Below are 24277 nucleotides of genomic sequence, written 5' to 3'. Positions count from 1 at the left end.
GCCTTTGATTTGTATGGCAGTAGGCAGCTAAGCACCACACAGCTGCTTGCTCAATTGCCGCCCCCCCCCCCGCCCCCAGTGGGATGGGGGACAGAATCAGAAGGGTAAAAGTGAGAAAACTCGTTAAGTTGAGTTAAAGACAATTTAATGGGTAAAGCAAAAGCTGCGCACACAAGCAAAGCAAAGTAAGGAATTCATTCACCACTTCCCATGGGCAGGCAGTTCAGCCATCTCCAGGAAAGCAGGGCTCTATCACACGTAACGGTTACCTGGGAAGACGAACACCATCAATCCGAATGTCCCATCATTCCTTCCTTCTTCCGCTAGCTTTATATGGTGAGCATGATGACATATGGTGTGGAATGTCCCTTTGGTCAGTTGGGGCCAGCTGTCCCAGCTGTGTCCCCTCCCAATTCCTTGTGCACCTCCAGCCTACTCGCGGGTGGGGTGAGAAGCAGAAAAGGCCTTGGCTCTGTGTAAGCACTGCTCAACAGTAACTAAAACATCCCTGTGTTATCAACACTGTTTTCATCACAAATCTACAACTAGACCCATACTAGTTACTATGAAGAAATTTAACTCTATCCCAGCCAAAGCCAGTACAACAGTCAACAGGGGATTTTTACGTTTAATTAGCATTATTGTGAGACCCTTTGTTTTAGTAATCTGGAAGCAATATATTGATCTGAGAAAGCCTCTCTACTGCTTGTTAATTTTAAAATCTTTTGTAGAATGGGTAAATTTTCTTTTTAAATGTTGTTACCTTAGTTTAGTGATGGACTGCAATAATTTGGAACTCATCTAATGCAGGTTTGATTTAAGAAGACCTTCCACTTTTTTTTTTTAATAGGGAAATTCTTAAGTGTACAGTAGTGTGAGTGCTAGGTCATTCTGTGAAGGGACAAGTTTATTTTTTTCTTACAGCAGTCTGCAAGTATAAATACATAGGTATTTGCAAGTTCTGTCTAGAAGAATGTTTCTTGTCTGTCTCTGGAAAGATCGTTTCCGTATGAGAAGGATGTTTTCCTCCAAGTGCATTGGAGTGTCATATAGTTGAAAACTATTTTAGTCTATGAAGACAGCTATAAGGCATTATTCAGGCATCCTTTAGATGTTCGAATTCAATATCTGATTCTTATTGGCACCTTAAAGGGTTAGACTGCTACACAACAGTGATCCCTAGGAAATGCATGGCAAAAATGCAACTCGTGTTTGTGTAACTGAGTCTATAAACCTCTAAAGATATTACTATATGTTTGGGCATTTATGTTTCCTCAGCTGACTTATCAAATCTATTTAGGAGTCAGGGTTTTTTCTTTCTGCTTTGTTTGTCATCCCATTGGACTTTTACATTACATTTTTATTTTTCTTGTGTAGAAACAACTTTATTGTCATAAAAGAACAAACAGGAAAAAAAAACTGGTGAGAGTTTGTTGATGTTCTTCCATCTCTGAGGGATATTTGACTTGGAGTGAGAGTCAAATGAAGGGGTCTCATTAACATATGTGACCTCAAAAGTTTGATCCAACTGTTTAGATAAGCATAGGATAAACTTCAGTTGCAAGGAACCTGTGAAAGTCATATAGTGTAATCCCCTGCTCAGAGCAGGGTTAACTTCACAGTTAGATCAGGTTGGTCAGGCCTGTTCCAGTTCAGTTTTGAAAGGATGGAGAATCTGCAGTTCTTCTGGGCAACCTCTTCCACTGCTTTAACCTCTCCATCTGAACTTTTTTCCCTCTGTATCCCATCGGAATTTCCTTTGCTGCAACTTGTGACCATTGGTTCTTTGAAAACCATGATTCTGGCATCTCTGTAACCACCTGTTAGGTAGAGACTGCAATTACTAGTTCCTCCTGCCCCCATACATACCTACCTTAACCTTCTTTTTCCAGGCTGAACAAACCCAGCTCCATCAGCTTCTCCTTTATGAGCTCAAGTGCCTTAGCCATCTCAGTAGCCATCCTCTGCACTTTCTCCAGTTCGTCAGTATCCATGGGGAGGGTGTAAAACTAGGCACACTACACCAGAACCTGAATACTGAATAAATACTGAGCAGAGGAGAAGGATCACTTCCCTTGACCTGTTTATGACAGTCTTGCTAATGCAGCCCAGGGTGTGGTTGGCCATTATCACTGCAAGGGTGCTCTGCTGACTCATGTTCAGCTAGTTGTTCACCACTAACCCAGGCCTTTTTCTGCGAAACCGCTTTCTAGGCAGTCAGTGCACACCTGTATGGGTGCATGGCATTGTTCGATCTCAGATGCAGTATTTTGCATTTGCATTTGATCTTCATGAGCTTTTTGTCAGCATATTTCTCCAGTTTGTCAAGGCCCTTCTGAGTGGCAGTCATACCCTCTAGTATATTGATCCCTCTTCCCAGCTGAGTGCCATTTGCATCTTTAATTTATTTTTCATTACATTTTGTAAAGTATGAGTTACTGTTATCTTTATTCCACAGCTGAAAGAGTAGCGTGCAGAAATACTACAGGATTTATCCAAAACTATGTTGTTGGCTAGAACTGTGTATTGAACACTGGTCCAGTCTGTTATAGGGTTGTTTTTTTATCCTCTAAACCATCCTTTCTCATAGTGATGTTTCCTGGGGAGCAAAGAAATAGATTAAGAAATGGTCAGGTTAAAAGGTTGTGCTCATAGGTAAGAAGTATTACAGACTTGTCTGAATCTGGATAGAGTAAAGGTATCTAGTCTCTTGATGAGGTATAAAGTTCAAATTGTATTTTAATTCTTTGCACCTCTGAATCTGAAGGTCAAATTGGAGTTCATAACAGGCCCATCCAGGATTGATAGCCATTCTTCTGAAAAACATTAGATAAGAGAAAGAGTGCCTTTTTTCCCCTCAAAAAAAAAAAAATCCCTAGCTTTTAAGCCCTCTTTGAAGTATTTTTCTTGCTCACCTTCTACCTTTTCTCCAGTACCTGTTTAGGGATGGTTTGAAGAAATACAAACCCAAGTTTTTGGTCAATGTGATTTGTTTATATTCAGGTCTTTTAATATATTTTTTTTTCCATTAAACAGAATGAGATGGACAGGAATAAAAAAGTTATTGCCGTTACCACGCTCCAGCCAGAACTACATACAGAAGTACAGCCCTGTAATACAGGTGCAGAACCTCCCAGGAAGGATGCTTTTACTTCTACAGAAGGTTATGAAGAACTGCTAAATAAGAGATGGCTGGAGGAAGACAGGTATCATAGGTTAGATGATGAGGTTGAATTAAGAAGTCGACTATTAAATAAAAGACTCGATGAAGATTTGGATGTTCCCAATCGAAGACATCGTGGATTTGCTAGCCAATCTGTAATTCCTATTAGGAAGCATCACAGACTTGATGAGGATCATGATTTTGGTAGAAGATATTACAGAATGGACTGTGATCCTGAGATAAGTGAAGAAATGGACCCTAGATTTAGATGTGAAAGCGCTTATGACAGAAAAACTCCCCGGGTTTTTTATGCTGAAAGGTATTCTTCATTCCATTTTTCTCCTATATTTCTGTAGTGCTTGTTGACAGCCATAGTTTGCTCTCATTGAAAATTAGACAAGATTCACATGTGAAAGCAGGATTTTTGTCCTTAAAAAAGGAACTTCACAATAATTTTTAGAAAAATATTTAAAAATTGGACCAGTGCGTAAGACTATACATCATACATTAGGGAGCATTTTATATATTATGGCAAGCCAAGGATACTAGAAAAATTGCCCAAGAAAAATAAGCCCACAGTTCGTTTTTATGAAGAGTAGTTTGCCAGAAAACATGTTGGTATTTGAGAACAAACCCCTGTTCTGGGAATCCAAGATTACATGTATTTTCTTAGTCTGTAATAGTCTGAATTTTCAATTCAGATTCCAAAATTGGTTTAAGATTCAATTTTTGGTACATGCCATGTTAGAAATGTAAAAATATATTTAAAAAAAATCCTCTTTTTTTTACTGCACGTCTTGCTAAATGGCAGACTTTAAACATATGCATAGTTGAACCAAATCCTGATGGTGTTAATAGGTGCTAATCTCAGTAATAAATACACAGTTTGAATAAACATTTAAGAAAACTCCAAACAAAAGAGGGTGTGTTAGATAAATCATTCACGAGGAAAACCAGTATTAGGTACTGTTAGTTATTAAATAGTCTTTACTGTGTTAACTGATGTTTGGTTACTTTGACATAAATTGTTAATCTTTCTCTTCTAGCTCACTCATTTAAAAGTAAAAAAAACCAAAAAAACAAAAAAAACCAAAAAAGGATAACCTTCCTAATCATTCAGGGTTTGGCAGTCTGGCCATCTTTGGTTATTCCATTGCAAGAACTGGTTGCTTTCAGAAACTGATGGGTTGTGGTGTGAAATAGTACCCAACTTGAAACAGCTGTGTTTTATATAGCTAAATTGAAATTAAATAAAGGAGTAAAGTTTCTTGTAAATAAATTTTTAAAAGGTGCTTGAAGAGTGTTCATTTGTTCTCTTTATGAATCTTGGGAATATGACTGTTGCAGATGCTAATTTTTTCTTTTTTTCCTTTGTGTTAAGCCTGTTGCCATAATAATTTTACTGCAGTTGCTTCAGTGAAGGAAACACCACTCTTTCCTGTGTTGGGCAAAATCACCACTTTTTTTTTTTTTTTTCCCTAGACTTAACACCTCTAGAAAAAACAGAAGGCAAATTGTACTACTCTCGATAGTGTTAAATATTATGATCATGTTTCATTGTTAATTGCTGGTGGACTGGTTAAATGATCTTCTGAGTCATTGTTTACAGGGATAATTTTCTGGATAGTACTGCAAATTAATAACTGGGAAAAACCCTAAAATGCTCTTCTATTGCAAAAACATTTTCTAAATTGAATGAGGTCATGCTTCTTTTCGAGTTTCAAACGCCAATAGAGTTAAAATAACTTCTCTACCAAAATATTTTTTGATATTCTTTCTCAGCCTTTTAAAAAACAATCACAAAGGAATTAAGTAACTATGGAGGAAATGAAATGTCTGGAAGCATTTGGGAGATGCAGACTAAATAAATGGGTTATTTCAGCGTCTCAGATTGTATGTTCAGATGGGCTTCTAAAAGCATGCATTTATTCATACAGTTTTTCTGAAAAAGACTAGCAAATGGAACCAGTGGCTAAATAGATCGCAGAAACAAGATTGCCTGTTTTCTGCTGAATGAGATTCAGAGAAGAGAATGCAAAATACAAGAATTGTTCCATTCTGTAGTGTAGTATTGGTAGAAATGGGCAAAGGAGGTTTTAGGGTAGGGTTGTCTTGTCCTACAACTTTTCAGAAAGAAAAATATTACGAGCTTGACTTGATATCTAACAAAGATAACCAAAATGTCTGTATTTATGACACTAACAGCAACGTTCATCCTCTGTGTTAATTAACACGAAGGATGAACGTCCGCTTTTTACTAGGTAGCTGTTTGCCACTGTCTAATGCAATTGGACACAGAGTCTAATATTTAAATAAAAATCACCATTTGATAAAGTTTGAGGGTTTATTTTGTTTTTCAAAGAACATATACAGAATTATACATGTAAAATATCAGCAAGGATGGTGTTTGAGCCAAGACAGTATCATGCTGAATAGAAGTATACTAGTTCTTCTAGATCTTAGTTATTCCAGAAAACATTGATGGTGCTTATATAAATATCTGTGACCAATATATCACAAGGCAATTCGTTGCTTATTGGGAGAGGCCTCTGAAACAGTTTTAGTTCCAGTTTTCTTTCTGTAAAGAAAGTACAGAAGGTTAGTCTTCTTATTGGCAAACTTGGTGCATCTTCTTAAAAGACCATCACCTGAATTGCCTGAACTTGAATTTGTACATAATATTAAGGCTTGGGTTTTTTTGGTGTGTATTTTCTACTTTGAATTTTTATTGAAAATTATTTTTATTTTTTTCAATTAAATGTGCTTTGTAGTCTAGTACTTTTTTTTCTCCTTTACAAGGAGCTCCACTTAACCTTTTATGAGCTATATTCCTTCTCTCTTCCCGAAGGAGAAACATGTCTATTAGTTACTGATAGCCTGGCTTGTAAAGAGTTAGCATTGTTTGTTTTTCTTTCTTCATTTCAGGCAAAGTCAACTTTTCCAGAACACATTTGCTTCATGACAGAAACTAAATTCAAAAGGAAGAATATTTTTATTTGCTGTACTAATTTTTTAATGTTTTTAAATGGGCTTTATTAATTTGGAGAGCCGGGTGTTTGTAATGGGACTTTTCAGAAAGGTTTCTGTTTTGATGGAGGCACAAGGACTGTGGTGTGTTTCAGCAAATAGAAATGGTGACAGGCAAGTGAGAGGAAGTGCAAAATGTTTTGGTTCTTATTAGTGGAATGCTTTAGTCATCCCCAGCAACCAGGTCTGTCCTATAAACAGGATACAACAGCTTCTTGATTGAATTGGGCCAACACGTCTGGGCCTGCCATGCTAAGCTTGCTGCTTTTTACAAAAAAAGGTTGCCTCCTGAATCCCAAAGTTTGTTTCTTTGCTTCCTCCCTGCATCCTTTCATGATGCTATGGACTAGGCTTTCCATTTCCTGACTGTGTTTCAGTCTTACGTGACCAGCCTTGTAAGTAGCAGATTGATCATTATCAAAAAGATCATCTTGATCATGAAAGAAGATCGTGTTATACTGAGAGCATGGATGTTGTTCTTTCATGTTGTTCTTGTGGGTTGTTAAGGTGCCAAGTCAATGTTTAACAATCTGCTTGCATCCTTTCGCCTTTGATTATTGGCTTTTATTTAAATTACAAAGATGGGCAGAGCTGTGGATCTTTTTACATAAAAGAATATGATGGGGCTTTTTTTATGTTTACTTAGGGGTTTGTTGGGGGGTTTTTTGTGGGATTTTTTGTTTGTTTATTGTTGTTGTTATTTGCTTAATAGGAAGTCCATGGCTCTGTCCAGCTCTGGAAAATATATAACTTTGTTAGCATCTATTGGGTACTTTATTTTCCATTGAATATCTATTCTTGCCTTATTTTATCAAGATAACTTGAAGTCCTCATTAAAGAGTAGTTAATTTTCAAGGCAAGAAAAGCCTGTAAATTCAACCACCTCAGATGTTTTCAGGAAAAGTTCCCTTCTGTCCATACAATTATTGGCATCTTTGGAATTATTTGAAGTTTCAATTATATTATTTCATATGTAGATGATTCAAATCTTAGTTCCTGAATTTTTACCTGTCTTCTATATTGATCAAAAGTCACCTCTCTCTTTTAAAGGGTGTCAGGTGCACAGGGAAGGATAGGTTGTCATTAAAGAAGCTTTTCATATCTGAATTTACTGTTTCACCAGACTTGCCCAATAGCTGTGTGCTGAAATCTGTTGTAGACTTTGGCTCCTGAGGATTAAGAGCATCAAGATCTGTTTCAACGAATGCAGTTTGAATGCTGAACGCTCTTCAGCTCTCAAAACTCTTAACCAGGGTCAACAGATAAAGGTTGCATGAAAGCAGGCTTGGGAATTCAGACTGCAGACAGAGAGTTGCCTTGGCAGTGCTAGCAAAGGGAATTATTTCTAGAAATTTTGTGTGATATTTTTAGAACTGATTCTGCCATCCAGTGTGCTATCAGGCTGCAGATCCATTTCCGTGAAACTGCTGGACCTTCCCTTTCAGATTGGATGTTTTTAGGCAAGTGTGGCTGAATATTTTCTGTTTCTTTAAGGCCCTATCTGGATGGAATAGCAAGAGATCTACCTGCAGATTATGAAGATGACTTAAAGGAGAGAGCACATATGCAGCAGATCTCAAGAACTGGAAATTCTAGGTGTGGTATGCAGTGTATTTTTCTGATAATTGCACTACAAAATCCTGGTGAAAGGAAAATGTTTACTTAAAATCCCTGATATGTTGTCTGAAATGACTCTTTTTCCTGCAGCTAGGATATAGCAGAACAAGAAAAGCATGTTTCCTTTGAGAACAGCTATGCCAGTTTTCTTTTTGAAACAATAAATCACCTATTCTCCAACTGAAGACTTTTAACTTAATGATTAGAATAACATGGAATGCTTTTCTGATAGTAGTTTTGAAAGTCCTTTTTTTTCCCCTCTTGTCTTGGATCACTTCTGGACTTGCAAAACCAAGTGGATGAGGCAGAAGCAAAACACTTGTAAAGCTTTACATAAACTCTTAACTGGCACCACTCAGTCTGTCAACATTGTTCAAGTGTTCAACTGAGTCAGTGTTTCTGATGGCTTCAAAAACTGCAGGCAAATGAGAACTGTGAGAAACACTTATTTTTCTGGGAGGTTTCTTCTTTTGCTTGTGATATTTATTTTGATTTTAAGAAAGCTGTTTGTCATAAATATCATATAGTGATGTAAGTGCATCTGTCATGTTTCACACAGACTGCAAATAAATTCTCGAGTTTGATCTTTCCATTTTCTTTTTTGTCTTTGCCAGAAATCAGGTACAAATTAGTTCTGCAGTTAATGAACAGGCCAAGTCTGCAGCTGAAGTGCCATATGCAACAGGGCTTGTTGTTGGTATGTATAAAAACCTAACTAATGACACTGAGTTAGCCTTTTCTCTGCGTATTTTATTTTTCTTTGGGAATAATTAAAAACTGCAAGAATTAGCGCTTTTTTGTGTGTGTGTGCTAGTTGTCCCCAAGACTGATAAATAAATATTATTTAAATAGAGAAAATAAAAAAGAAAAACATATTCCTTTTCCCTCTTAATGTAACAGGGCTTTCTAATTAATTTTGAAGTGCCCAAGTTTCTTCTTAGATTCCATTAACAGTTTAAGGCCCAGATACATTATTAAGTTTTTTATGAAATGAAGTCTAGGAGAAATATTAACCTCTACATTGCTAAAGACACAACTTGGTATTGAATTTTAATTGCAGAAATACAGGAAACAGTACTCTTCACAAGCCTGTGCAAGAACAAATGATTCTGATCAACTCTTACTGCTTAAATGTAGCCATGAAATTTAGCAGGGAACATTATTATTGAGTGTAGCAGAGAGAAATACTGTTGAAAGCATAGCATTCCTAGCTAAATTCAGAAAGTTGTAAGGCAAGAATAAAAGAACTGTAGTAGTTCTTCAGATGGGAGCCTTTGAAGGCAAGCTAGGTTTGAATTGTGGAAAAATTGACTGATGATTGTGAGAAGAATTTCTGTTTATTTTTACATTTGAACTTACCTGATCTTCAGTGCTACATGTGGCAGGTCAATTTTCTGGAACTGTTTAAAGGCAACATTAAACCAGTGGTGTGGTAATGGTCAGCCTCTCTGATCTGTTCAGTCATCTCATTTGTAAAAACTTGAGTATGCAAAGTTGTGAATTTGTATTCCTAGCAGTCCTGGTTAGGAGAAGAATATTGTTAACTATCTTGTATAAAGATTAAGGAAATTTAAACTTGAAATTTTTGGAAACAAGAAGTCATTTCAGACTCCCCAAAAATCACAAACCATGAGGTTATCTTGCACATTTACAGTCCCAGCACAGTAACTGAATAAAAAATTCAATCGGTCATGCATCGTGGTTTTGTTGTTATTGTTGTTTTTGCTTTTTGTTTTAGTTTCTTTGCAGTTTCCTTCACTTTATTGTTCAGATCTACTTCACTGGTGATCCACAGTGACTTTGTGTATGGAAATATGATGAAAAAATGATAGGAGTCCTTGTATCTGATAGTCAGACTATATAGAAAGTAGTGATGATGGGTTTTTTATGTTGTTTGCCTATTGTGGGGGAACTACCACAAGTTGAAAGTTTTTTGGTTTCCTTAGAATCCATGTGAGATGTTATCACTGTTTCCTTTTACATATACATATCTGCCAATACTTTGCTAATTCTTAGTAGTCATGGGAACCATCCTAAAAGTGGAACAATTTGCTTTCCTACCTGTGGGTTTGACTCTTTTCAGTTTTAACTCATTGTTATCTAGAGCAGTGCCTCATAATTTTGTAGTGCCATAGTGTATTTTCCTTAGTTGAGCATTAGGGGGGAAAAAAAGATAAGTAACTTTTTTTAGTTGCTGTTGTATCACATAGCTTTGAAATTTGTAGCTTCCTGACTATACAGAAACAGACAAACTAGGAAAATAATAATGAAAATTTTAGTAGTTTTGATCATCATACTCCAAACAAAGTGTATATTAAAACTAGAGTATTTTTTTAAGTCAGTAAAAATCTAATATTCTTATGCACGTTCCCAGACCGTATACTACGCTGTGTTTCATGTTTTAAGTTGACTGAAATGCGATGTTTTTGTCCAGTATCTTTTGTGTATTTTGTGGAGCATTTACGCAAATGTGCGGTCATTTCTATTAGGTGGTCAGGACCGAGAACTTCTCCAAAGGAAAAAAGAGAAATACAGGCAAGAGCTAATAGAACAGATGGCTGAGCAGCAGCGAAATAAGAGACGGTAATGGCAAGTTACTATATTTTTAAAAGGTAATGGCTGAAATTTAAAAGAATTTCATGAATTCAGTGTGGTAAGATTAATTTTCATAACTAAAGAATTCCAGCTAGCTCGGTAATATTGCATTCAATTAAACTCATTGGCATGAGAGCTTTATTTTTTAATAAACCAATACACCAGCTTTCAATGGAATAAAGGAAAAAACCAGATTTTTTTCATTTTTAAAAAATTACTTTTAGTTTCTTAACTTTAGTTAGAGGTTCTTTACCCTTATCTTTTTGGCTGGTAGAGGAGTGTCTAATTATTTTGCAAAAAGTTGAAAATGAATTGTGTTTTGCCTTCCATTTTAGGAAAGTAACCTTTCATTTTCAAAGCACTTGACTATCTGGCTTATGCAGAATAATAAAATACAAATTTCTTGCTTACCTATCAGTAGCTGCCTGCTGAATGACAGTGTGGATACATAAAAACACAGTGATATTAGTGAAGGGATAAGGAATTAAAAATAAGTTATTATTGATGGTTTCACTGTGATGAAACATTGTACGTGCTGAACAAGCCTAAGCTCTGAAATTAGAGTATAGTACTTATTGCTGTACTTTTGAACCATTCCTTTCAATATGTTTATAATAAACTTCTTGCTGTAATGTGAATAAAGATCAATTTTTAAGAAATGTTGTGAAAGAGTCTAGTAAAAAGCAACGTTGTGGTTTGTCCTTTTATGGTAGTTGGATTTTTATTAGGTGGAATAGATGATAGCCAGATACTTCTTGAGACTTCTGTTTATTTACAAATAATATACAATATCCTTCTCCCCTGACTCCAGAAGAGACCAAGTGGAATCATGTCTTCTGTTCTCCTGTATTTTCAGAATTATTTTAACTACAGAGTTGTGAAGTCTGTGCTTTATAAGAGTGAGTATAGCTGTTACTGTTTTCTGATTTGATCCTTTTTTTTTTTCCTTTTTTAAAACAAAAACAGTGAGAAGGAACTTGAGCTCTCAGTTGCTGCTTCTGGAGCTCGAGACCCAGAAAAGAAGGTAAGGAACTTGGATTTTCTTTCACTTATACAGACTTTTTTTTAATTACATGTACACTGTGGTTGCTCAGTCACAAAGCTGTGAGGCTTTCATAGAATCGTAAATGTTGTTTCTTTCTAATAGGGCATTAGCATAGACTAAAATTGAAGCCAAAGATAAGACTGTAACTCATTACACATGCTTTCAGCTTAAGATGAAAATATTTTCATGGAAGTTATTGAACATTTCCTTTGCTGTGACCAAATGGAAATTTTATACAAGCAGTGGGTATCATGGATAAAATACTTAGTGTCCAGTGGTAGCCTGTACGTGCACACATTAGTAACCTTTCTTTGGGAATGTAAAGTATGCTGCAGAAAGTTTTTGCTCTTTTTCAATTAAAATAAAAAAAATCCAGTTGTTTTGTAGCAGAGTTGATTTCATTGTAGCAATTATTAATTTCAAATTTGTAACTTTTTTTAAACCAGCAAATCTAGTGTTCAGGATTGCAAACGTTTTTATAGGATTTTGTAAAAAGCAAGATGTTTAATATCCTGTTGCTTGTAAGACTTCATGCAGAGTTCGTACTATCTCCACTTCCTTAGTAAGGTCGTTATTGTACTAAGAATTTTGATTAGTGTATATGGACAAGTAAATTGTCACCACTAGTAACATTAGTAGCAGACTGATTGTCACAGAACTAGTATGATTTATTTGCATGTGTTTGCTAAGTGCCTGAAGCCATTGCATCTTGGGTGCAGTAGAGATCCGTTGTTGGAGATGTAGGATGGGTAACTTTCTCAAGCAAGAATAAACTGGTTATTAATTTAACTGATTACCAGTTCAAAAAAACAGCACCATTGATTATTTAGGGGAGGCTACAATGCAGAAACTTGGGCCATTTCTGGAGAGTTCAGCAGAAGTGACAGGAACTCTTACTTTCTAGAAAATGAAGATGAATGAATAGCTGTAAGATGCTGTTAGTCAGCACGTGAGGCAGGAGGCTGAGAACGCACACAGATAAGCAACAAAGCTGAATCAAAATTCTTACTCCTGAATGGGGAGAGAGAACACTGACAAATGGTCTGGCTGCATGTTCCTGCCCTCTCTGCTTAAATTATCTGTGGTGCTTGTTTGATCCCTTTTGTGAATTGATTCAGCTTGTTTAGCTGGCAAAAATCTGGATCTTCTTTGCTGGTTTAGTTGGCTTAGAGAGGTAAGTTGGCTGATGGGGGGTTCTGATGATGGTGAAAGGTAGAGGGATGGAATGTACATCTGGGAGCCAGGCGGGAAAAGAGGAAAAACTGAGCGGAGAATGCCAGCTCTTTCGGCACAGCAGGCTGTAAGGTCAGCGTAAACAGTTTTCTCTAATCAAAGCTGACTAGGCAGAAGCATGCTGTGCTGCAGCACTCTATATACCATATGCATCTCAGTCAGAGACTGAAAAGTGCCTGTTGTAGGAGCAAAATTATATCCAGAGCAAGTCCAGGGCATGTATAATGTTTTAAAACCATTAATTTAGCTGAAAGCCTTCAATTAAGTAGAATTGCTACATTCATTAAGCATCAGTCACTGTTAGCTTTAAATTGCCTCTTGGGGAGAGATTCTAATTAGGTGAATTTCTTGATTAATTACAGGTTGGTTAAATAGCAATGCCTGCTTAAGAATCTATAAATGTAGACTGTTGTATATACTGCTTGTTTAAAAGAAAACAATCCCCAGGATGAACTGAGTACCATAGTCACATCTGAAATTAGCTACAGAGCTGAAATCTGGGGCACTTTGGGAGCAGTTCACATTGAACTTGTTAGTGGGAAAGGCTGTTTTAGATGTTCTCCTGCTCAGGGCACTGGATTTGAAAAGACTAGTTAAAAAAATAAAAGTCTGTAGAGTGCTTTATAATTTTCAATTGCTGTAGCTCATATCTATTATCTATTAATATTCACAGCTAGAAATTTGAAGTTACATTATAAACAAATATTCATGTCTAGTAAATTTTGAGAATTTTAATCTTAATGCTGTAGTTTGTGATTGGCGAGTACTAACTGCCTTGTATATACTGTCTTGCAGCTAAGTGATGAGGAGGTAAACATTTAATATTTTGCTGAAATACTTCTATGTTGTAGGGTATATGGTTTGCGGTTAGATATTTAATGTTTAGCTGGTTGCTGGTATTACTTTGTCTGAATGCATGTTAATTGAAATGTTACAATGTTAGAACCAGTAAAACACTACCAGTTAGAACTAGAAACAAAATCTGTTTTATTTATACAATGTATGAATTTTTTCTAGTCTTCTATTATATTGACTCATTTAAATGTTAAAATATGTATGCATAGCTGCTGGTGTAAGGGCTTTCTGGATGTGATGGGATAGTTCAGAAACTGACTTGCATGCCTTCGCATTAATTGCATGTTGCCTTTGACTTTCTTCTGAGGCTGCCAGTTATCAATAAACATTTGATATTTCTGTTTAGAAAGAAACCCCCCAAAATTTTGTACTTAACTGTGTTTGAAAAATTTAATAAAATCAAAGAAAATTAAAATCTAAAATAATGGAATTGCAAGGAAATGTTTATTGGAAAAAGTCTCAGAATGTGTTTGGTTTTAGTTTTTACTGATTATGAGCTATTTTAATCTTGGGGTGGGGTGGAGGCATTTCAGAAACTTTTCCTATGCATAATATGAGAATACTGTGCGTGTAGGAAACCGTCAGCGGTAGATAACCTCTACTACAGACAACTGTGGAAATACTTCTTTTTTTCTGGACAATAGTCAGAACCATGTACTTGCTGAAACCTGCCATAGAGGTTGGGTTTTGTAAATCTGTGATAAGCATGCTAGATTTCCTTGTAGTATTAGATTTCCAGTAATTCCTTGGGAGAAAAAAATGCAATTACTAGAAATTTGAGCAGCGAGTTGGGACTCAGTGAAGTGTTTAACGCAACTTGACTGGAGGTTCAGAATATTTTCTAGTAATAAGAAGGTAACTGTTTTGGGTTTCTCTTTTCCTGTGTTGTGTTTTGTTTGGTTTTTTTTTTTTTTTCCTCCCTTCAGCCAAATAGATTGAGGCAGTTTGGCTTGACAGTGAGAGCTTCTGAAGAGAACATACCTCCTGAAAGGCCTAGGGTGGCTTTCCAAACTCCGGTGCCCGTCCCTTCAGCCTCTCCAGTGAATGAGGACTTTCACAGGGGGCTGGCCAGCACCCTCGGTGAAATAGCAGCTCCCAGGTGCTTCACCATCATGTTCATTTTGCATATTAAACAAGATTGATGTTAAGTATGTTATTACTGCTAAGGTAGAGCTCAGTGATGCTATTGATCCTTCTCCAAGGAACTAACGAAGGTAGAAATAATATTTTGTCAATTAGCAGAAAACTAAACTACTTTACAATGAAATAAACTTTTAATGTCTATTTCTTCACAGTTTATTTTGAAAAAGCTGGGGATGCTGGATTATCTGTGAAGACAGCTCTCTCTTAGTGGATCTTTGTGTAGAATAAGGCTCATGCTGCAGAAATTATGTCCATGTGTGTAATATTAAACCATGTTGTGAGGATGCTTGGGCACATGCCCAGCAGTGTCCATATTGTTGGAAGGCTGGTATGGCATGAGTTTGGTCCCTGTCAGTTAAGTCATCTGCCAGGGCTAAGCTCAGGAATGTGGTATAGGCAAGGACAGCTTCCACTAGATGTTGTGATTGAGACTAAACTGTTCAGGGAGAGAGAAGGAGCTTCAGGCGTGTGGCTGAAGCTGTGCTGTGCCACTTGCCCTTTGACCAGAGACTAATTCTTGGCTTGTTTTATTTACTGTTACTGATGTAACCAATAAGTATCATTAACTGAACCCGTTAAAGAAGGCATGCTTGTTTTATGTTCTTTAGACCTCTGGAATAGTGCAGCTTCATGTACTACTCCCTAAGAAAAAGTTAATTCCCTACTGAGGCTTATTGTATCTTGTTCCTGCATGACACTAATGAGAGGTCTTGGGCTGAGCTAAATCTAGAATTTTCCTATAGTAAATTCTTTCTCCCTCTTTTTTTTTTTCCTCTCCTTTCTTTCTTCTTTTGATGATCTCTTTTCAGTTGTACAACAAAACAAAAAATTATAATCCTTTTTTCTTTAAGGCTCGCGCCGTTGCCACCACCTCCACCACCAGTTTTGACAGACAACTATAGAACGCCTTATGATGATGCATATTACTTTTACGGGGTTAGAAATCCTTTGGATCCCAATCTTGCATATTGTAAGTTGATGATTTTAGGTGGATTGGTTGTTAGAGTGATTTAGATGACTGCTTTTAATCTAGTTAAATGATGGGTAATGTAGAACTAGTGACAACAATTTAAACACATTTCTTAGATGTGTATTGAATGAAAAGTAGGCTTTTTTTCAATACTGGTTTTGAATGAAGTAGTTTCCTCCAACTGCAAAAGGGGCTATGGCTTCCAGAAATCTTGTTTATCACTTCAACAAGCTCTAGTCTCAGCTACTTAGCCATTATACCTTCCAGATAATTTTCTTTATAGTTTTGATAATCACAACATTATTTTCTAAAATTGCTTAAATCGTATTATAGTTGACTACATGTTTAGGTATTGTTACAATTTCAGATATAACTTTAAATATTCTTAAAGGAACTCTATGAAGTAATCAAACTTTTTCTTTTAAGAACTCCTGGGTTTTTATCTACCCTTTGACTGCTTCATGACGATTTCATGAGTGGAACAACTGTGATGTGTGTGGGGAGGGACTGAATTATGTGGTGTTTGGGTGGGGGGTTTTTTTTTTTGCTTTTTTTGCTTTTCTAGAGGAAAAAACAAATACTTTTAAAAAGTTGTTGTGCTACCTTCGTAGAAAGGTTCAAATAAAGGAGAACAACAATCTTGCAGTAATAATGTAATAACTCTTTTACTGGTTGACATGAATGATATTTGTATCCACTGGGGAATTTCAGGAATGCTAGAGATTTAAGAGCAAAAGTTTTTAGATTTTTTTTTTCTCTGCTGTAAATTTCTCCCTGTCTTGAAATGTAATAGCTTATGGCTTGAGAATTGTTTTTTTTTTAATGTTGCAGGCACCTTTTTTACCTTATCTTTGTAATCTTATTTTCAGAGCACAGTTTTAACTCTCAGAAGTTTTAAGGGTTTTGGGGGGGGGTTGTTTGGAGGGGGTTTGGGGTTTTTTGTGTGTGTTATTTTGCTGTTTTGTTGTTTGTTTGTTTTACCCTTGTATCAATATAACCTCTAGGGTAAAATGGCTTGCAGTTTAGTGTATTAAAGAAACTAGTACTTAAAATTCACATACGAGAGTTAGATAGTCTTAAAGCTTGTTGTCCCAAACTGGAATATTGCTAGTGCTTAAAATTTGAAAGTGTGAAATTGTTTTAGAGATGCATCTCTTACTGTCTTGAACACAAGCAGTATGGACAGTAATTCCAAGCCCTGCAGTGGCAGAGTGCTGCAGGTCCCCTTTCAGGAAGAGTACAGATGCCAAAGGTACTGCATTCCTGCAGGAGGCAATGGGGCTTTCCTCACAACAGAGGACACATTTGGAAGGCATGAGGACAAGTGTTACATTAAGCGAGTTATTTCTTTTTGTTAGTTCATTGTAGAATATGTTAATGAAGACATTTGTAAATTTTAAAGGGATTTAGTAGAATTTAAGTAATAGAGTTGTACCTTGGCGTTTTATTTCTTGCTTTAGAGGACATTAAAGATTAGCTAAGTTTGTTATAGAAGTTTGAGTCCTGTTTGTATTTCTGCAGTCATAGAGTTTCAGCAGTCAGCTCTGTTGTTTTAAGCAATGGCAAATGTTTATATCTGAGCTTTCAAAATTTAAAATAGCAAATTTTGTACTGTGTAGACGGTACAGGTATGATGGGAATGCAACCTACACCTAATCCGGATCCTCCTCTAGGCCAAGCCCCAGTAGAGCGATCTGTGTAAGTATCATCTGTATTCATATTCTTTGAATATATTGGTTTTGATATGCTTTTCACGTTGGGAATATTTTGCTGAAAACGGATATGCCTTTGAAAGAAAGTGTGTTAAAGAAACTCTTCAAACTTCTAATTAAGAATTTCTATCTAAACAATAATTCAGTGAACTCTTCTTTTTATATGGATTTATGAAAATGTTTGAGATTATAAACTGCTAGGCTGTGGAAAACAACAGCTCTTAAATATTTCAGGCAGGAATTTTTTAATTTTTTTTTTTTAATTCCCCCCCCCCCCTCTGGACCCTATGTTGTTTTCCTTTTATATGTGTGGTTTTCTAATTCAGAAGTAACATTGGACAGAGGAATACAGGAGACAGACAAAGAAGCATAGGAGTATTTTCTGAAGAAAAAACAAAGCCTTCCAAAGAGGCAACATTATCTTATCAACAGGAATTACAACAGCAGGTACTGAGTGATAAAGCTTCTGATGCTTTATTCTTCTACTCTTCAACATATAATGGTTGTAACTGTAGTACTCTTTCAAACATACTTATTTAGTTTACAAGTGAAAAGCTTTCTTAACTCTCCCTCCCTTCATCGCTTCCTTCCTCCCATTCCTCTGACCTTGCTTTAGCTCATTTAACTGTTCAGGTGAACAGTAAGCTCTTCAATTTTTTTGTCAGAGGCAGAGAGAATATTAAGACTGACAGCAAACAGATTAGTTTCAGGCATGGAGTTTTATATAATTATTTTCATAAACATAAGAACCTGCATCTTAAAAGCAATGACTTGTATTGCTCTTTCCTATTGAAAGATTGCTTTTGAGTATTATGGCTATAATTATTAGAAACATTCTTAATTTCAATAAGTTCTTCATGATCATTTGGATACTAATTCAAAAACTTCCCTTATGTTTGCTTCCAGTATGTGTTTGTAGGTGTTGTCTTATCTCTTTCCAGATTCCTTTTTTATACACTAGACAAAGTTCTTGAGTCTCCTATCTTCCAGTAGACATCTTAGTCACCGACTCATTTTAATGGCCTTTTGCTGCTGCATCTTGTGGGAGTTTATATTTATAAATGTATTTGATCTTGATAAGACATGTTATTTCAGAAGAGATTTTGCTGGAACCCAGTTCAGTGGCACTAACGTTGTCTTATCTTATTCTTCTTTATGTATTTACGCAGTGGAGGTAAATAATTGCTATAAAAATATTGTACTTCTAATTATGATTGTGCGTAGGGATAAAGGAGAGGCTACCAATCAAGGTCAAATTAAGAACAAAATAAATATTTAGGGATAGTGTCTGATATTGCATTTATGCTTCTCTGAAGGCATTTTTTCACTATAGTCTTAAGAAGTAAATTTTACCTTGCCATGTGAGAGAGTGCACAATTTGACATAAAGGTCTAATAAATGTGGCACAACACAGACTTTTAAAGTTATTATGCTGCTTATGGTTGAAAGTGAACAGAATGTATTCTGCCTTTTTTTTTTAATTTCCTATAGACAAACCTGACTGACCATTGTTGTGAACAGTTGAAGGGACTAGATGGCTGTTTGTGTTGACTCATTATATCTCTCTACAAAATTGTCTGACTACTTGATAAAGGAAAATGTTTATCTAATGCACAGAAGAAATAAACTTAAGAAAAATACATCAATATATTTCAGCTACGTAAATAGTAGCTAGTGTTTTAAAAACTTGGAAAAGAAGTTGGACTTTTTAAACAACTGTTCTCTTTATAAATGCTTCATTAAATTATTAGGTGACTTAGTTACAAAACTTAACCTGATTTTGAAGAAACGGATGAACAAACCATGTGAGCAGTTTTGTGTTATTTGCATATATCATCATGTATTACTGCAGAAAACTGTTTCATGAATGGTTGTAGAATTGTGTAGCATTCTACTAAGGCATTTATTGTTAAGAGTTTTTCTTTATCTCATGTCATCTCTAGTCTTAAGTTTTGGTTAAAATATACCAGGTTGAGAGAAGCAAGTGCTGTGAATATTGTAGAATTTTGTGTGTTTAATTTTCAGGCAGTATAAATTTCTGTATCATAAGATCCAAGCATATGGGACTCTTGATTTCCTGCAAGTGTCTGATGTGAACATTTCTGGAACTTGGAAGTCTTAAAATGTGTATCTGTATGTTTCTCTGTGATTATGCACAACTGTACATGCACATTTTGACAGCAGTATTCAATGCACTGTCTGCAGTATAAGCAGTGAAATGTTTGTAATTTGCTTGATATAGATGAGGGGAATGGGTAATGATAGCAGTCTTGCTCCGTTAACTTTTTATTAAAATTATATTTAATGTGATATTTTCATGCTACTGACTTTGGTTTGTTTGGTTTTAGATAAGAGAGAGAGAAGAACGACGGAAGCAAGAGAGAGAGGAGAAGGAACGTTATGAAGCCAAGTTAGAAGCAGAAATGAGGAATTATAATCCTTGGGGAAGAGGTGGTGGTGGCGCTCCTCTCAGAGATGCAAAAGGAAATTTGATAAGTATGTTTACCAAAATTATGGATTGTCTTTTTAAGATTGATGTTTTTTTGCTGTTGTAAAGGCTCTATTAAGATATATAATTCCTTGGTATTTGGATACGTTATACCTGCACTGGTAGCCCTGTATAGACAAATAGAAGTACTTGTTTCAAGCAGATGCACTCTAGGAATATTTAAGTGAGTAATTATTTTGATTCCACTAGAATTGTTCAAAGAGTACAAGTTGAGCAAAATGGGAAACACAGGATATGTCAACTATGAATGAATGCAAAATGCAATAGTAAAGGGAGAAGGAGGAAAACAAGCTGTTAGAATCAGCTGCAATACAAATATCCTCAAGTTTGTTGCAAAAACTTTTATTTAAACATTTTCCAGGAACAGGTTTTTTTATTGTTTTTATTTTTTTAATCACTTGTAGGCTTAGAAAGCTCTACTTGTGACATGGAAAATGGAAGCATGTTTGAATAAAAATATAAAGCTAAGTGGAATATTTAAATTTCCCCAAAGTAACACTGCTGGTAAATGGCTGTATAAATAGTAGTCAGACAGCAGTAGTGTTTTTTAAGATTTATTTTTTTCCAAGTGCTGTTTTATACAAGATGAGACTGTAGTGAACTGGGAGATAGCTATGATTGGGGCATGTTGTTCATCCACCCCTCCAGTAAATCTGAGATAGATGTAAGATTAAAACTCACATTCCTGATTCCGGTTCCTACTGAAACCTACAGCAACATTTTATCTAAAATAAAAATAGTACTCAATAGGCATAATTAGATTTGTATATTTCAAAGTAAAATTATTAACACTAAATTCACTTAAATGCCATAGATCATCTTTTCTTGAGCACTCTCCCACATAATCTACAAAACAGTTTTAGAAATCCCCTTGGAGGTGACTGTCTCATTTCAGCCAAGTCAAATGGACTCGAAACTTTTTACACTTTCTCCCACCCTTGGGAATTTGAATGCTTCCAATTTGGGAAGAAAAGAGAATATCTAATGAATTACCCAGAGGAAGTGAAGTGGGATCCCTGAGAAAAGCATTTCTCATACCCGTCCATGGGTGTCAGTCAGTTTCCTCTTGTGGAAAGCTGAATACACTAGTGGAAGCGGTAGTACTAGTCCAAAATGAATAGAAGTGGTAACTTTTAAAGTGAGTCAGTCTTACTATTTTAAAACTGTTCATTTCTGATGTGAAGCAAATTGATTTTCTTGTTATTAGAATATGATGATGAATTCTGATTAGATTTTTAAAATACATTTTCTGGTAATAAAATGTGAGAATTTTCAAAGCATGGAACACTTGCTGGATAACAGTTTATATATAAATAATTAGTTTTGGTTTTATGACACCTGAGCAACATATGGCTAAATTCACAGTGTAGTTTGAGGGTGGGGGATAAAGCTTAAATGCTTTTTAAAGAATGTGTGCCCAAAGAATAAGTTTAGAAGCTTGTGTTGAGAATCCAAGCTTGTGTTTATCCCCAGAGCGGATAGAGGTGTTCACACGGCCTAACACTAGGCACTGCATTTAACTGTCTGGCTTCTCTCTCTCGGCTTTACAATGGTGTGAGTAGAGTGGGCCAGAGGAAAGTATAGGCTGCTTACATTAGCCTGAGCGCTCTATCTGTACCTCCTGAGAAGCTTATCTCTGTCTGTAAATGAGGAACCAAGAAGTTTCTTAGCCTGTTTTCCTGAATTACATATGTAAAGTTATTTTTCCCACCACAGTTGAGCAGCATGATGGATAAGCTATGAGTCAAATGTCGTGAAACATAACATGCTGTTTCTGCCACGTCTCTCTCTCACGCAGTGTGACTTGTCTTTTTATCCTCTTGAAAATGTCTGTAAAGAGCTTTGGGACTCCAGTATATGCAAAGGCTGCTTTACAGGGAGGGATGTAATTTAAAGTTCTTGGAATCTGTGAGCTTAAATGATTACAGTAATTCATAATTATCAGAAACACTATTTGAAAAGGATCTGAAAACTGTGTAGTACTTTTTTGTTTTGAAACAGGCCTTCTAGGTGTAGTATGGTGAACACTTCAAAATGAGCTGAAATTAACATCTTTGTTCAGGATTTTTATGGTCACTGAGAGGCACCGTGTAAACTTTGGTGAAAATTTTGGATGACATTGTTTTGCTTACATACAGAAATCTGTACTTGAATCATTACTGAAGACATGAAGACTATAATACACTTTAAGGGTTCATTGTTGTTACCGCTCTTAATAGTAATCAAATAGAGATTGAGTACTTAAAATGCCAATACTAAACTCAAAAGTATTTTGCAGCTTTACGGATATTGAAGAAGGGGTGGTTTCTAAATACATACTTGTCAACACAGACTTGTCATTCTTCATTTGTCTTTGAGCTCTTTCTCTTTCTGTTTCGTAGCATTTTTGGGTGGGGAAGAGGGGAGGTTGGCTGTGAAGAATCATTCCTGGCAAAAGAAAACCAACAAAATAAATCTTTTAATCAGTGAATTCCTGATGACTAGTATTTTACCTTTAGCTTCTAAATTCTTGTCTTTGCTTAAATATTTTGTTCCCATAGTTGGTATGCCCAGGAAAAGTGGAGTCTGCTCAAAAATCCCTGTATTTTTGAGAATCTATGGTGAACACGCCTTTTGTGAGAATAAAATATTATAAACAGTTATTTCCCCTTTCCTTTAGCGGACTTGAATATGATGCACAAGCAAAACGAAGATGCATTTCATAATCCACAGGCAAGACTATATGAAGATAAAAGGGCTATTGTATCTGTTGACCTAAGTTTGGCCTCCCCAAGACCTGAGAACACAGAAGCATCTACACATAAAATAGCAGGTTTTTAAGAATACTGTATTACAGCTCTAATTATTTATAGGTTTTAGTCATCAAAATTCTCTAGTTTCTTTACTCCTTTCTTGTAGTCCTATGCTAGCGTTAGTGCTCTCTACCTGTGAAGTCCATATCATGCTTCTTTCCCAGACTTCTTCGTTGCTGTCACTGTGTGCTCTGAAAATGTATTTTCTTATCTGTCTTGTCAGTAATGATAAATAATAACTGTTTCAGCACTGAACAGTCAGAATCAGTATGTTAGTTTTCCATGTTCAATGTTATCTAATGAAATCTTCATATATACTTGTTTTACTTTTAAATGACACAGTAAAACACACCTGTATAGTAGGGGAGAAAATGGAATAAAAAGACGAGGAGGGTCTGCAGATCACTGATGTTGTAAGTTAAGACGAAATTGGTACAGTAACTAGGTTAACAAGTTCTAAAAAGTTGCAGGTAAAACAGGTATATATGCAACCCTGTCCACCTCCAAGTTTTAGGGATTTTTATTTTATTTTCCTATTTAAAAACTAATACATCTTTCTTTCTCTTCTTATGTTTTGTGAGGCATCTAAATGAGAGTGATGTGGTACTCCAGACCTGTCCCCAGTCTGGGATGGGCAAGCGTCAGGATCAGGATGGGTGGTGGTGTCCTCAAGTCAGCTTAGATGCTGCTTTTCTTTCTCCTGTCTGAACTGTTGCGCTTCTGTGTAAAGAATTACACGGTATTTGGGGCATGAATCTGCTTCGTAACATTGCAATTCACTAGCTGTAGCATCTTTTTTTTGTTTTTTTTTTTTTTTTTGTTCCCTCTGCTCCCCCTCTTGCTCTTTCTCCTTAATACACTGTATATTTAACCATTTAGTAAGAAATGAAACAGGCAAGGCCAATAAAGCAATAATGCAGAATGTTACAGGTAGATCACTTTTTTGGGGGGTCAGGAGGTGGTGCAGATCAGGGATGTGAAATTTGTAGTCTTGCACCTTCCAATTGAATAGTTGAGCACTAAAGTGTCTTTGTGTAGGTTAGGGTTGTTTTTTCTGTCCCCCTCTTCCCCTCAAAAAGGAACTTGCAAGATAGTAGCTGTTACACAGTAAGTTCATTCCTTCATATGTTCAATAGTAATGTGTTTGTCCTGAGTCTCTGCCTTTTAAATGGTATATAAGCTTTATTCTGACTTTCTGCATAGTATATATCCTGAGTGAAGTAAATCTATTCTGAAAGAGCCACATGTAAATTTAATTATATTTTGGAAGTATTCAGTGATTCCATGTAAGGAAAATAGTACTAATCTCAAAGTGTACTTGGTTATGCAAGCACAGGCTAGGCTGTAGCAGTAAGCATGTTCATTCCTATGGGAATAAGTATATGTGTTATTTCTGCTTTGACTTGGATGGTATATCACCATATAGGGCAAGGTAAAGGGGAGACATGCTACCCCTGTGTTCGTCTCAGCTCAGTGGAGCTATAGCTCTTGCACGTCCTTGCACTATCCTTTGGAGCAGACATGATATGAATGAAGAACATGCTGTGTCAAGTGAGAAGTTAACGCCACTTACTCTACTTTTCCTTTATTTACTTACTTCCTGTAGGGATCCTGTT

The 24277-nt window shown here is 36.0% G+C and overlaps 1 protein-coding gene across 18 annotated transcripts in view; it reads left to right on the top strand.

Moving 5' to 3' along the window:
• Positions 1 to 24277, top strand: part of CSPP1 (centrosome and spindle pole associated protein 1) — a 67173-nt gene that overhangs the window by 17063 nt on the left and 25833 nt on the right. For 11 of the 18 annotated variants that reach the window (XR_008576147.1, XM_054818728.1, XM_054818725.1 and 8 more), the window contains 12 exons: positions 3037 to 3482; positions 7685 to 7786; positions 8422 to 8504; positions 10297 to 10390; positions 11369 to 11426; positions 13476 to 13490; positions 14462 to 14634; positions 15530 to 15648; positions 17268 to 17346; positions 17687 to 17807; positions 19709 to 19856; positions 22529 to 22681. Coding sequence is in view for 17 of the 18 variants with exons in the window: in XM_054818728.1 (XP_054674703.1) it covers positions 3037 to 3482; positions 7685 to 7786; positions 8422 to 8504; positions 10297 to 10390; positions 11369 to 11426; positions 13476 to 13490; positions 14462 to 14634; positions 15530 to 15648; positions 17268 to 17346; positions 17687 to 17807; positions 19709 to 19856; positions 22529 to 22681 (1591 nt within the window). In the remaining variant the exon portion in view is untranslated. The remainder of the gene's footprint in view (positions 1 to 3036; positions 3483 to 7684; positions 7787 to 8421; positions 8505 to 10296; positions 10391 to 11368; positions 11427 to 13475; positions 13491 to 14461; positions 14635 to 15529; positions 15649 to 17267; positions 17347 to 17686; positions 17808 to 19708; positions 19857 to 22528; positions 22682 to 24277) is intronic. The other 7 variants (XM_054818729.1, XM_054818727.1, XM_054818724.1 and 4 more) reach the window with 3 other exon arrangements.

This window comes from Grus americana, chromosome 2 (genome assembly GCF_028858705.1).
Source record: "Grus americana isolate bGruAme1 chromosome 2, bGruAme1.mat, whole genome shotgun sequence".
Taxonomy (NCBI): Eukaryota; Metazoa; Chordata; class Aves; order Gruiformes; family Gruidae; genus Grus; species Grus americana.
The sequence above is the reverse complement of the archived record's forward strand: the minus strand, read 5'-3'. Positions and strand labels throughout refer to the sequence as shown.